The sequence below is a fragment of the Leptonotus elevatus genome, chromosome 17 (genome assembly GCF_054856555.1).
Source record: "Leptonotus elevatus isolate MCC_2025b chromosome 17, RoL_Lele_1.0, whole genome shotgun sequence".
Classification (NCBI taxonomy): Eukaryota; Metazoa; Chordata; class Actinopteri; order Syngnathiformes; family Syngnathidae; genus Leptonotus; species Leptonotus elevatus.
The window spans coordinates 5,229,092-5,243,232 of record NC_141255.1 but is presented as its reverse complement, the minus strand read 5'-3'; the positions used below and the strand labels follow the sequence as shown (position 1 = coordinate 5,243,232).

The window sequence follows — 14,141 nt, the reverse complement described above, 5'->3', positions numbered from 1 at the left end:
TGCAATGGTCAGAGTCTCCGGAGGGAAAACATAAACAGGTCATTAATCAGCCACAAGTTGATGGTGGCTAAAGGGAAAATGTCTCCAACTCGACCGGTTGCCAGCGGGTTAAATGCTTCAATGACACAGCACTTGCATGGTCTTTACTGCCACAGTTTAAGGATGCCGCGATAAACAAGCTAATGATCCTGATGTGGCTTATGGCGGCTACTTTCTTCTTCGTTGTCCAACTTTGGAGTATGTTACACCTTTTGTGAATCCAGGCAAGGTATAAACACATGAAGGCCAGGGAAGTCCATGAACCGGTGCCAGCTTGCAAGCATTCTCTAAACAGATGACGCTTTATGCATTATTTTACCTCTGATCTTTATTGAAAGTAATGTGAAAAAGAAAGTGTATATTGACATCCAGACTGAAAAAAACAACAACATACTAAAAGGTCGCCTATACAGTGGGAATTCCACAGGCTATTCACAGCTGCAATGTAAGAATAGCCTCCCTGTACAAACACACATAAGTGCTTTAAATACAAAGAGGATTAGTTTAGGCACAGGAATATCCATACAGCATGTGACACACTGCGGCACATTGTGACACATGGAAATGAAAAGCATACAGCTGGGTCATTATGGCATCTGCTGTGCCTCGTGTTTATTTGTTGACACCACTTCGAAATATTTATGCCACGCTGGATCCACGCTCTGGCGCAGATGAACATGCATGAATATTTTTAGCATTGAAATGAACTAGTGTTAGCACGTCTGCCTCACAGTTTTGAGGTTCCGAGTTTGAATCTGGGCTCAGGCTTTCGTGTGTGGAGTTTGCGTTTGCATGTTTGCAAGTTCTCAAGCCTGGCCACCTACAACAGTTGTCCGACCAACCTAAACTTTCACAACATTTCCACGAGCCAAAAGTTTATTTGCATTTTCTTTCAAACACCGGATTAGAAAGGGTCAGTGGGTGCGCGATTGAGGCTGGCCTTAATAAAAATAGCCAAGGTGCCAACGGTGGTGAAGATGACAAATATCACGAGGAACATGCGGTCCACCACCATGGCCACGTACTGCCAGTCCTCCTTCAGCTGGGATGCAGGGGAAGCAGAATCAGAGAGGCACAGTTAAAAACCCCAATTTGCATCAAATTAATTGCGAATGGTGAGAATCTCACAGCTTCGTAGTCCTTCTCGGCCTGCAGTGCTTCAGCGATGTACGTGATCGCCTCAATGGCGGTCTTGAGTTCGGGGGGCAGTGAAAGGTAGCTACTGGGCCCGTCAATGAATTTCCTTAGGTCGGATGGTTTGCCCTCTGCTTGGAATCTGCATACAAATGAACAGTACTGACAGTGAGAGGATTTTCTAGTGTTGAGAGACTGAAGAGACTTATATATATGTGTGTGTGTGTGTGTACACATAATTACTTTTGTACTTAAGTGTATTTCAAAAACTGTAGTCAGAGTGGAATAGTTAATGCTCAGACTTTTTGAGAACTGACCACCAGAGGACAGTGTGGCTCTGCATCCCGGAACGACCTGGGTGTGGAACAACCTGCTTGGTATTCACTTCAAACACTAGGTGAGTTTACAATGCAGTGGTGGTCCTGGCAAAGAAGCTTTGACCTCTGTGAGGGGGCTCCTTAGTTGGGTAGACAGAGATAAGGGAAAAGGAAAAGAGACTTGTTGGCCTCGTAAGTTTTTTCTCTTCTGGTTCCCCTCATCAGTGCTCAAAGTAGCACCACAGCGTGGAGTAAATTACAATTCATTAGACTAATTCAACTAAAACTGGCTGTGTCTGGTGCCAAGACATGCACTAAATCCAATTAAGTGTGTGTGAGTGTGTGTGTGTCTTGGGACATACTGCGGCCTCATCAAATTGCTCTTATAGACCCTTACCGGGTTGACTTTTTGCTCTTCACACTCATTATAATTCTTTTTTTCTTCAATAATGAAGAGGAATGCAGAAATGCTGGTGACCTCATGACTAATGGGCGTGGCCTTACCTGTTGGGTTTAGGGAACAAAATGGAGGAGTCCGGCTTGCGGATGAAGTACTCGTCGGCCGCCTTGTTGATGGCAAACACCTTTTTCTCCCGTTGGACAGGCATCATTTTGAGGGCCAGGGGCATCTCCACTTTGGGGCGCAGTATGCAGAGGTATTGTGGCAGCATGTGGATGAAGATCTATGGAAAAGGAGGAAGGTTTAGTTTAATTTGTATCAGGATTTATGGTCAAAATGAGATTTAGTAATTGGACTGTTTTCGCCTGTTTAGGCTGAAAACATTCATCAAAATGCTGAATTTGTGGAGAGAACAGGCGTGCTGGGTAACGTGATCCATCTCCTCGGCAGTTGGCTGTCATGATGACCTTGAGTGACACTTTAGCGGATATTCTCATTAAAGGACAAAAGGTCGTAGTGAAAAAACATTATTTGGAAAGACACTTGTCGGAATTTGATGGGAAAATGGCTTTCCTACAGTTGGTCATATGGCATGTTCTCACCCTGCGGACCCACATGGGCATCATGTGGGTGTTGGGCGAGCGGTGGTGCAGGTTGAGCACGACCACACTGAGGATGACTGAGCACGTGACCAGGATCATGGTGAACATGATGTACTTGACGATGATGGGAACGCCCAGCGAGGTCTCTGGAATTTTGTCCGCCAGCAGCAGCAGGAAGACGGTAAGGGTGAGCAATACGTTGATGGAAAGTCCCATCTTTTCACCTTACGTGGAGAGCAAAGTAAACGCGAAGGCGTTGGTCCGATAACCTCAGCAAAGTCATAATGGCACGTGTCATTTGGACTCGTCAGACCGTACCTGCATCTGGCGGCAGGTAGAAGTTGAAGATGGCGATGATGGTGATGAGGATGCAAGGGATGATGATGTTCACTATGTAGTAGAGCGGCTTCCTCTCGATGATCAGGTAGAAGCTCATGTCCTCGTACAGATCTTTGTTCATGTTCTTTCTGCACGGCTTGTGTCGGATGTGCCACTCGCCGCTCTCTGGGGATGTGCATGGCCAATATGTTAATTGAACTCATCAGCGTTTTAGGAATAGCTGAACAAAGGTGCTGTACAGAAATGCAAGGGTTGTTCCATATTTTGGACCAACTGGAGATATTTAAGGGAGGGCTGGCTGACTCCAAAATATAATTAGAATTGGTATTTAAGTTGTCATCTTTATGTCTTAAACAAGATGCTCTGAGATCGACGTGTCCCCTTAGTGTTGTACATTCCCTCACCGCTGAAGGCCTCGTCCAGCAGGATTTCCCGTATCTCTTTGCCGTTTGCATCCAGAGCGTACTGGAGCTCGATCTCGGTGGAGTCGTACGTGTACGAGCGGAACTGCATGCTGCAGTTCTGCCAGTCGAAGGGGAAATATGTCACCTGAGTGGGGAAAAGGAAAGCTTTGAAGTCCAGTCGAGGAGTGTGAAAGCAGAAAGGTGTGTTGGTAAAGAACGATATCCTCACCCTAACGCCACAGGAGCTCAGGTAAAGTGCAGGTGGGGTCCATGTCACCCTGCCATTGCTATATACCTGTACGTGAACGTGCAGCGCCACATCAAATACGCCATCATTGCTGCAAAAGAGAGCAAACGGACAATATGTGTTCTGTTTTTAATTCATTCACTTCCAGCCCAGTAAAATTGAATCTTTGACGTCTATAGCAGTCAGTGGCAGTGACTGAGTTCAATTTTTTAACACAGTCGCCTTACTTGTTGATCAGATAAATGTCCGGCAGCCACACTTTTGAAGCGGGAATACGCAACACCTCAATCCCATCATGCTCTTTGGGATCCCATGACAAGTTGTAATCGCTCCACTCCTGTTTGCAAAGTTCCTTTTAAAAAAAAGTGTCTAGATGGAAGGAATGCTTTGAACAAGTGCTTACCAAATTCATGACGACGACAGTGCTCATTTCTTCATTTTTCATATTCTGAAGGATGTGGAAAAGAAAATAGAAGTCAATGTATTGTTTGGTTCGGAAAGGTTTTAGATAGCGAAACTTGATTCAAGATGCAAGAGTCGAGTATTCATGTGTGTTTCTTTTGACTGAGCCCGACTGGCTATTTAAAACCCAGTTAGGAATGTCAGGCAGACAGCTGGGGCGGGTAGCGAACAGGGGGACACTTACTGGAACAACAAAATACGACCCAATGTCGCATACATTCACTTGAACTCACCATTCCAACAAATGAGGAGAGGGTCATGCCCACTCGGACCACCACTCGCTCCGTGGGGGAGCGTGCAGGCCGGACCTTGAGGTTATAGTTAGCGAAGACCTGCTTGGTTAGTGCCTGCTCGACATCCCCTGCTCCTGAACAATTCAAAGTCAGACAAATAGGTCATATATGCTGTTTGTAATGTTTAATTTGAACCAAATTTGAAGCCAAGTTTTGCTGCCAAATGCTGCCAGTTTTTGCATAGAGCATCAAGTGCTGGCTTTATTTTCCAATCACGTCAAACACAGTGGTAGGTTAGAAACGCCACGGATCAAAATGTTGTCATGTTATTTCACTAGCCAATCGGAAAGCCTCGTATCTGTTCAGTTTAAAATGTTATTCTCCCAACATGCAATGCAGTCCAGTTATACCCCGCTTATCTTCATTTTGAACTTTTGGGCAATCCTCGGTTGCTTGTATGAGGTCAGAGCAAATCACCATATTTGACAGCAATAACTAACTTCCACACTGATACTTGCTTGACAGGAATGCCATAATGTGACGGGAAAGACCTCGACTTGATGAGTCTGGGCTACCATCCGACCTGAACCCTTTGAGCAAAAAGTCAACCAGTCGTGCAGTTCTGGTGGTTCTAGATCAGAGTAACCTAACGGTGCCAACAACTGGTCTGGATCCAACCAGTAAGTAAGTAAGTAAGTAACACAAATTTCTAGCGCTGGACATAGAATTCATGGCAATCCAATTGAGAGATAATGTCGAATTGGTGAGGTTGTTTACATTTCATTATAACCATCATGCTTGAGATTCCAAACGCGAATGATTTTCTCCATGGTTCATTTAATTTCGTACTAACTTCATACTATATATATATATTTATTTAAAATATTTTTTCCTAAGCTTTCATACTCTTGTTAACATACAAGTGGAAGGTCATTGATACAGTAATTTCATAATTCATAAAATTTAGTTAAAAATAAAAAGATGTACTTTACTGTAAAAACAAGTGTGATATTGATTTGTGTTGAGGTCATTTTTTTCTGCCACTAGATGGAATAATTGCATTTGTATGATGTTGGTGACAGCTCAGTGCCTTTTTCTTTCATTTTAAGAGCTATATATATATATATATATATATATATACATTGTACAATGATACATACAGTACAGTATATATGCATACACGTGACTACTGTTGCTGTTGCTTACCTCCCAGTGAACTCAGGCTGCATATGCAACACAGCAGCAGGAACAGATCGGGGCTTTTCATCGTGACAAAAAACAACAAAACTCCAAATCAAAGCATATGTTTTTTTCCCATTAGTCTGTCGTCTTTCTTTCGTCTTCTTTGCTGCCGTGGAGATCTTTAGTGTGACTTCTAGTCCGAGTAGACTGTTGTTGTCTGTCAGTCAGGTCAGACGGGCCAACTGCTGACTGCTCCAATTACATCGGACATGGGGGGGGGGGGGGGCAGTTGTGGGTGTCCCCTTCCCGGGACATAGCTGTTTGCATGTATAGCTCATTTGGTCTCTCCTTTATGGCTATAGTTTCCGCTTATCCAGGAAGATATTCGACAAGCTATTTGAGCAAGATTTTCTATTTTTGATGGCTTTTATCACTGGTTCAGGCCTTACTCTCCAAGTTGACAGCCAGTAAATAAATGAGAGATGTGGCGCTTAGCGGCAACCAACAACATGCCAACATCATTTATGATCCGCTCCCGCCGCCATTTGGTCCACGGCCAATTTAATTAGCATAGAAGCAAAGTGTTAACAGTGAACCGGCGAGGAGCGAATCAACGATAGATCACTCGCATTTTATCGGTGGCGTTAAATTGGATTGTTTTCCCGGGATCATACGCATCAGCAACAAGTGTTGACGTTATCAGTGGAAAATCAATTTGACGGCACTAGACACACTTAATTCAATTAAGAAGGCTTGAGCCTTATTACCTTCTTTTATTTTGATGAACTCAATCTTAAATTCACTTGCTCCACTTCTATCAGAATAGAAAAAAAAAACACTCTGACCACCAGTGTTACAATCATACAAATATATTAGTTTGTTTTATTCAATTATATCCTTGACTTTGTGTAAGTAGTTATAGAAATAAATGCATATTATATTGCAAATGCAGGGTGAAGATTTTGAGGGGTTAGCAACAGGTTGAGGGGAGGCCATTAAGGTCTTCAAGAGTAAATAGAGGGCAAAGTTCCTTTGTGTCCAGTAAATGATTTGGCGCATGCAAGCTTGTCGTCCCGTCTTGGCGAGTCTGGAAATCCTTCACACACCCGCTGTGTGTGTCGTCCATTCCCAAGCTCCCGTGTCGCTCTCACATGGGTATACTTCTACACAGAGATATTGGATATATTGCCTTGCCCCTTTGTATACAAAAATAGTGTCATTGTAGCTTTGACAGCTGGAAGACTAAAGCAGATCGATTTTGGAAGACGATGATTTTCTGGAAGAACGTGCCACCAGAAGTGTCCATGTCGTACAAAGAACAGCAACAAAAATAAATCCTTTTGTGGATAGGGTGTGAGACGTTACCAAGGTAGACCGCGTGTGAGAGGAGGTGTGCGGTTTAAGTCCCGTGACGGAGGTCGGTCAGTTGTTCTGCGCTTGTTCCGGCAGATCAGGACAGGGTGAGGAAGAAGGGAGGACGAGAAAGGCCTGGCAATTTTTACGAAACACCCAATCGGAAAAAAAACGGATTCTGTGCTGCATTCGCTTTGGGGGAAGAAATTTATCGTGTGTGTGTGTGTACAATAAAGGTCATTGTAAATAAAGTATGTAAGCTGGCACAGTGTAATGCAATATGTCCCATCACAATCTCTTCATTTCAGTCTGCATTGAGTTACAATGATAATAATAATTTGCATTATAATAATAATTTAGCTACGTATGGCGGCTGGAAGAAGAAGAAAAAGGACAGTGTCACTCTTTTGTCAGCGCTCCCCCTCCCTCGCCCCCCCACTAACTCTTTTTTATTTTTTTTGGTGTTTTCTGCTGCATTGCAGATGTGGCGAAGGGACTCCACCGCAAAGTAACACACACGCACACACTCGCGCACGCACACAAGGGCACATACAAATCAAGGCCTATACACGTGAGCTTGCAATATCAATATTAATCCCCCCTCCCTCCCCCACATTTCCCATCTCAGACATGGTGGTGGCTGCACCTTGTTAATAGTGTTTATTGCTTCTTTCTTTTTTTTGCACTCCACTGACTCTCTCTCTCTCTCTCTCTCTCTCTCTCTCTCTCTCTCTCTCTCTCTCTCTCTCTCTCTCTCTCTCTCTCTCTCTCTCTCTCTCTCTCTCTCATGCACATACATATTATGTCACCCCCCCCCCCCCCCCGCTACATAAAGTATCCACATATATGGCACATCCAGGTTAAGTGTTAGGGATGTGGAAGTTTCTCTTTCAGCCTGGAATGACCCTCACTGCAGGCTGCGAGGGACTCCCCAGGGATGCGAGTACAGTACGTCTGATCTAATTCTAGCGTTTAACCCCTGTCCGTATTTGCAAGCGCGCCGACCGTCCTGATATCGATAATTTAAAGCCAACACATAAAGGCAAATATGCAAACCTTGTGCGCTATATTTGTTTTACAGAGGTGCCTTGGGATACATTGGTTAATTTGTTCTGTGAAGTCTCGAATCATTTCCCCCCATTGTAATGAATCGAAATGCCATTAATCCGGCTTGGCCACCTGGGGGCAGTATAAAGGCTGTTTCATACTCGACTTTAATGCCTGAATGCAGCAGCCAATCGTATTAAAGTGGAACGTGTTCTGTCTAGAACTCAAGTGGGATTCATTTAGTTCTTTGCAGAAGATAAAGAAAATTGTATGACTGTCCATTCCTTAAAGGGGAAGTTAACCCAAAATCTGGCAGTTTTTATCCAAATCAGAAGGCAGCCATTTTGCCACTTGCTGATGAGTGAAAATGACATCACAGTTGCTCAGGTAACAACCAATCACAGCTCAGCTTCAGAAAACAGGCGCGCTGTGATTGGTCATTGCCTGAGCTCTGAGCAACTGTGATGTCATCTTCAGTCGACAACAAGTTGCAAAATGGCCGCCCCCTGAGATGGATAAAAACGGCTGGATTTTGCTTCATAACTCATATACCAAAAAGTGTAATATTAATCAGAATGTCATGTTTAGACGAGTGAGGTCACATATAACATTATTGTCAAGAAATGTTTAAGGTTGACTTCCCCTTTAAACCACATAGATACTAATCGTTGACTATGTTAGCATTAGCCTTAAGCTAGCGGACTCATGACTAAGCTACACGTGTAATTCCCTAACCCTAAGCCTTTTAAGAATATTTACTAATTCTACCTGACAAGTAGGTCAGAAGTCCAGTCACTTGTATCTCAAGGCACCACTGCATTTTTTTTTTTGGGCTTCAAAACCAAGAGTAATGTTTTAGCTACAATGTCCACAATGCAACCTCCCTAAAACATTCCACCTCATCCTGTGCCATTGAAACCCCCAAAATCCTTTCATGCTTTCAATGATATATAATTAAAGTTATGCATACTCCATTTCAAAACAACCTTGCCTCTTCATTTAACCCTGACAACAAACATTTTCCCCCAAAATATTGCAACATAGAAATGTCCCAGCCCTTAAAATGAAGTAGTTATCAAAGTTTTTTCCCCCCCTTCTGTTTCACAGTTAAATCTTCCGCACCTCCACCCAAACACTATCTGCCCCATAGTCGTACTTCTGTTCTCGCAGCGGCAGCGTTTAATTAAACATTTGTGTAATTACTTCGTGAAGAATAGTCAAACATTTAATGGACTTAGTGATCCATAGGGGATGACTGGTCAAACATGGCAACCTGAAGGTCTATTTAGCGATTTAATTAAGGTCTTAAGCGCTTCCGCCGAGTGTGAAAATGGTGTTTTAACAATTACCGGCTCGGAACAAATCTAACAATAATGGCAATATTAAATGGGTTAATTTAATTGCAAGTTTGTGGTCTTTATGTTCAGTCCTCCTTTGCTTAAAAATGAGACAATACTGTAAAGAGCAACATAATTATTGGTATTATCGTATTGCTGCATTGACTGCCATTTTTGATGGGAATATTAATTTGGTGTGTGTATGTTTTTTTTTTTTTTTTTGAAGGGTTGACAGATTGTGATCAACATCATACAAATAGTGTAAAATTGAGTACAAGTCACAAACTAATGAAATCACACCAGTGGTAATGGAAGATCTCACACATTTCGCACACTCATACAGGCTTTTTAAAAAGTGGCTGACATGCATGGAATATGCTGATGTAACCATTCAACTCAAAACCGCATTCCACCCACTATGGTAAATGCCAGGAAGACTTTTTGCTCGGCTGCTGGACTGACTGAAAAAAAAAAGACAGCGCTTATGGCAAGAAGGCCACACCTCTTGTTGGAGTTATTGCTTCCCAAATTGTAGTCACATAGAGGTTAGGACGTGAAGGTAGACGGGGAGGATGTTATCTTCAGTGTCCAACCCTGTTCAGGCGTCCTCCAGGGGTCCCCTTCCCACCCGCCCCCGTTTCTCACAGCGCTAGGACGACGAGGTTTTGGTTTTGCTTTGAGGGTCTTTCTTGCCGTTCTGGTGTACGGGCGAGTCACTGGAGGTCTTGGGCGTTTTCCGAGGCGGGCTCTGCTCAGCGACGTCATGCAGGGACGGCTCCCTGTACATGGCCACTGTATATATGGGGTAAGAAAAACAATAAGTCATCCGTGGCGGGACTTCAATTGTATTTGGTCCATTAAATTGTAATAATTAATTTCTTCACTTGTCTTTTGGCGGCACTGCTTCGAGTACGCTTCAATGAATGTTTGACCTTTTTGTCCAATCAAATTTCTGCCTCTGTGTGTTGTCATGTCATTCGAATCTGCCCAGAGGTTTAAAGGGAAGTCAACCCAAATGTTTATTTTTATTTTTAATTTTTTTACAATAATACGTTCTATGCAGCCCTACTAGTCTAAATATGGTATTCTGGTTAATATTGCGTTAGTGGAATTTGAGTTAACCAGCAAAATCTAGCCGTTTTTATTTATCTCAGGTGGCGGCCATTTTGCCACTTACTCTCGACTGAAGATGACATCAGTGTTGCTCAGGCAACGACCAATCACAGCTCACCCATTTCCTGAAGCTGAGCTGTGATTGGCCGCCCCCTGAGATGGATAAAAATGGCTGGATTTTGCTTCATAACTCTTATTCCGCAAATGTAATATTAATCCGAATGTCATGCTTAGACTAGTGAGATCACTTATAACATTATTGTTAAGAAATGTTTAAGATTGACTTCCTCTTTAAGAATCAATAGTGCATGCCCATCAGGGTTATTGGTAAATGGTGCATTTTATAATTATTATTATCATTATAATTAGTTTTTAATTTTTATTTGACTTTGGGTACATTTAGTTGGTTTTGATTTGGTTTTAGAGTGGGTTTGTTAGTTATTATTATTATTATTATTATTATTATTTTAGAAAATGCTTTGTTTTAGTTGATCTTTTATTAGTTTCAGCATTAGTTTTTTTTGTGTATGGAGATTTGTTTAGAGTAAATAAATTAAGGTAAACGACTGCTGGACCTTATTACTTCTATACAGTCGTACAGTAATACCGAAATAAATAAGATAAACCATGAATGCTCCTGTATGCACAGAAGCGTTGAACTGCCTATTTGGAGTAAACATTTTTGACTGGCGAGTATGTTCGAATGTATTTGTGAGTACATTCGAACCGATTTAAATATGTTCGAACATTCTCACAAAGACGTTCAAACATACTCGTGAGAATGTTCGAATGTACTCGCGAGTACGTTCGAAAAAATGCCGACCCTAAATCATGCACTTCAGACATAATAATAAATCATAAAATCTTGTTTACTTAATTTTCCAACGTATTGGTATAATGTGGGCCAAATGCTTAAAACATTTTTTTTTCCCGCTCATGCATGTGCAAGTAATACCCTGTGGCATTATGGGAAAACGTTCACAGCGTTTGCAGCAATCTGCACACACTAATCAGCATCTCTCGTGTGTGTGTGATGCATTTTATTTAAACGCTGAACAGCTGCAATTTTGTATGATTTTTATAATTACGGAGTGTTAACGATGCTAGATTCTCCCCCCTTGAAGGGCCTGATGGCAAATGACTCGCCGCGGAATCCATGTGAGAGCTCTCTGATTTCGATCTACCTTCAATGAGTTTGGGTAGAAAATGTGCGGCGCCTTTCGTCTTCTTGACGCGGTTTCCCTTCATGACCTGTCCGTCCCGGTTGATGCCGATGTACCAGGCCCGGCCCGACTGCGTCTGTCTGTACAGGATGGACGAGTAGGTGACGTAGTAGTTCTCAAACACGCACTCTTTGAACTTGCACTCTGGCGTGAAGTGTTCCTGGAAGACACACACACACACACACGCGCAAGTGATAGGTGAAGAATAACACATTTGGGGTAAGAGAACGTGGGGAAATGGAGCCCACATTTCATCATGACAGGGGTTACTGGAGCGGGATCTTGATGCCTGGATGCCATTATTTATAGCACGCTTTACCTGTAACAAACAACAATGGGGCTGAGCCCTCCCTCCCTTCCCCTATATGGTCCAGCGACCCCGCTTTTGGCCTTCAGTACACAAACACACATTCTCACGCTTGTATTCGACAATATGTCAACAGTGGGACATCCGGCGCAAACCTTCCTAACTCTTCCTCCTCCAGCAGCTCAATTTTTCCTCTCGACACCACATTCTGCCTCTCCTTGTTCACGCCATACCCCCCCCCCCCCCCGCATCACTCCGTCATGTTGTAACCTTGTCGGGGAACAAACCAATTTGCAGGATTGATTTGGAGCCTTGATGTGACGGGTGAGCAGAAAAGGCCTGAATAAGGACTTCGCTCTCTCTTTTTTTCTCTCTCCCTCACTCGCATTTCTTCAGATCTCCGTCTGCGTCGGGAGCGTTTCCTGAAGCTTTGGCAGAATACCCCCCCCCACCCCCCCCAAAAAAAGTCCATCCTTGTTTCAGTTGTTTGCCAACAACTGGGCATCAGATTAGCAAACAGAAGCAGAGGTTCATCACATTCCTCCTCCCCCGTCCCTCCAGGGTGCCGTCGGCTGTGCTACTTTGTGTGACGACGCACTCATTTAAGTCGCCGCATTATTCATTGGGCACGCACACGGAGGGGGCAGACGCGCATCTGTCTGCCAGGCTTTTTACTCTTGACGAGCCGTCACGACGATCTCATCATTTCCTTCTCGGCAAACGATGAAGGGTCTCCTAGTCACCCCTCGTCACCTTGAGCGTAGCCTGCACCTGTCTCCTAAACCTGCTGTACTTCCTTGACTCTTCAGTAGGGGGCGCTCTAAACACGCACCCCCTCAACCACACAGTCATTCTGCCCGGGCTTGTTTCTGTGCAAAGCATGCAGGTGTTTATTCAAGCCTCCCCTCAAGTTGCACCTGTTTGAGAACACGCACGCCGTTACACAACCCCGCTGGCGAGGCAGCCATGTGACCGGTGATCACTCGGTTGTAACGACGCCAGAGGGGACGAGAAAAAGATGGGGGAGATAAAATAATTTTCAACGAGGCTTCCCGTGCACTCTGCCGGGAAATGGATTCAATGTAAGACCTCTGCGAAAAGTCAATAAGCATTAGGCAAGAAAAAAAACCTGGATTACTCTTTGATTGGACGCAAGAAAATGTGAGGGACTTAAACTTGGAAGTCACAGACGTCTATTGACCACGTTCAAGAGGACGAATGTATTTCCTGGAGTCAATACGGCGCAGGCGCAGTAGGTGCACGCTGCTGTTTGTCGTGTCATGCTGACACCTGTGTCTTACGGTGTACATACTTCTATCTCATGCATTTGATAGCTAACAGCCAATCAGAGCTGACACCATTTTGCACACTTCGATTAATGGCCCATTTAATCAAATCTAAAAAGGAACGATGACACAAAAATCTCTCAATTCTTCACAATGCTAAACACTGCTTAATATTGATTAGTTCAGCTTTTCTATATTGTAAATAATAATTAAATAGCACCGCATTGGCCCCAAAAGATGCCCACTGGGCAACGGCCCTCTATGTCAGAAGGCCAGTCCAGCCCGAGAACAAGGTGGGAAAATCTTGTGCCCGGGGCCAAGTCATTCCTAAAAGTTACAAAAATATGTACTTGAAATAGTAGAAAACTGATTTTTTTTGCAGCAGTTGAAGCCCTTTATACACACGACAGTCAGTAACGAGAACAGCTGGAGAGGTGCACAGCGGCCTCAGCGTCTCACCTTGACTACGAGACCCTCGTTGAGCATTTGGGGATTTTCCAAAGGGAACACAAAATATCCACTTTCTCACTCCTTCACTTCATCCATTTTCTTCCTTTTGCCACCTTTCCTCCATCCGTCACATTGCATTCTCATTTGCTTCCTGCAGGTCACGTGTCCGCCACTTGAGAGGTGACACATTAGAAACAAGACGGTGTGCCTGTTGGGGGTCTTGGTGGTGGTGGTGGTGGGGGGGGGGGGTCGTGGCGTCGTGGCGTGACTGTTAATTTGTTTAATACTTTTGTATGGATTTATTTTCAGGTCTGATTATTGTCTCCCTCCACAAGCTAATCAACAACATTTTTGCGTGCACCTTGATTATTGGACGTGGGGGATGGAACGGGACCCCGAGTGGCTTACTCGCCAGCCAGCTCTCAACAATTTTCCCCAACATTCGGGTTTCTTCTTGAAGAGAGTAAAAGGGAAAGGAAAGGAGAGCAGAAGGAGTGAAGAACAAGGGTGCTGACTCAAAGGAAAAAGAGACTAGCGGTTTGTGATTTGATGGCAGGGATGAGGAGAAAGGTCAGCAAAGAGGGAGGGGATGTATAGTAATAAACTGTATATGTGTGTGCAAGGCTCGAAATAACTTTTCTTTGAGGAGCAGTTTTACGAATCAAA

The 14,141-nt window shown here is 43.7% G+C and overlaps 2 protein-coding genes across 2 annotated transcripts in view; both read right to left on the bottom strand.

Annotated features, from left to right (window-relative positions):
* Positions 1-355: 355 nt before the first annotated feature.
* On the bottom strand, positions 356-5,588 carry chrnb1 (cholinergic receptor, nicotinic, beta 1 (muscle)). The gene is made up of 11 exons (XM_086059848.1): positions 5,384-5,588; positions 4,178-4,311; positions 3,886-3,930; positions 3,710-3,819; positions 3,465-3,573; positions 3,236-3,380; positions 2,811-2,996; positions 2,493-2,716; positions 1,995-2,173; positions 1,168-1,315; positions 356-1,081 (listed from the first exon to the last, which is right to left on the bottom strand). Exons 1-11 carry the CDS (start codon positions 5,442-5,444, stop codon positions 944-946), a joined length of 1,479 nt encoding a protein of 492 aa, XP_085915974.1. The 5' UTR covers positions 5,445-5,588; the 3' UTR covers positions 356-943.
* A 1,969-nt stretch (positions 5,589-7,557) lies between these two features.
* fgf11a (fibroblast growth factor 11a) overlaps positions 7,558-14,141 on the bottom strand; it is a 36,003-nt gene continuing 29,419 nt past the window's right edge. Inside the window, exons 4-5 of the mRNA XM_086059545.1 lie at positions 11,394-11,592; positions 7,558-9,888 (exon numbers count right to left, since the gene is read on the bottom strand). Coding sequence (XP_085915671.1) covers positions 9,746-9,888; positions 11,394-11,592 — 342 coding nt within the window. The 3' untranslated portion in view covers positions 7,558-9,745. The remainder of the gene's footprint in view (positions 9,889-11,393; positions 11,593-14,141) is intronic.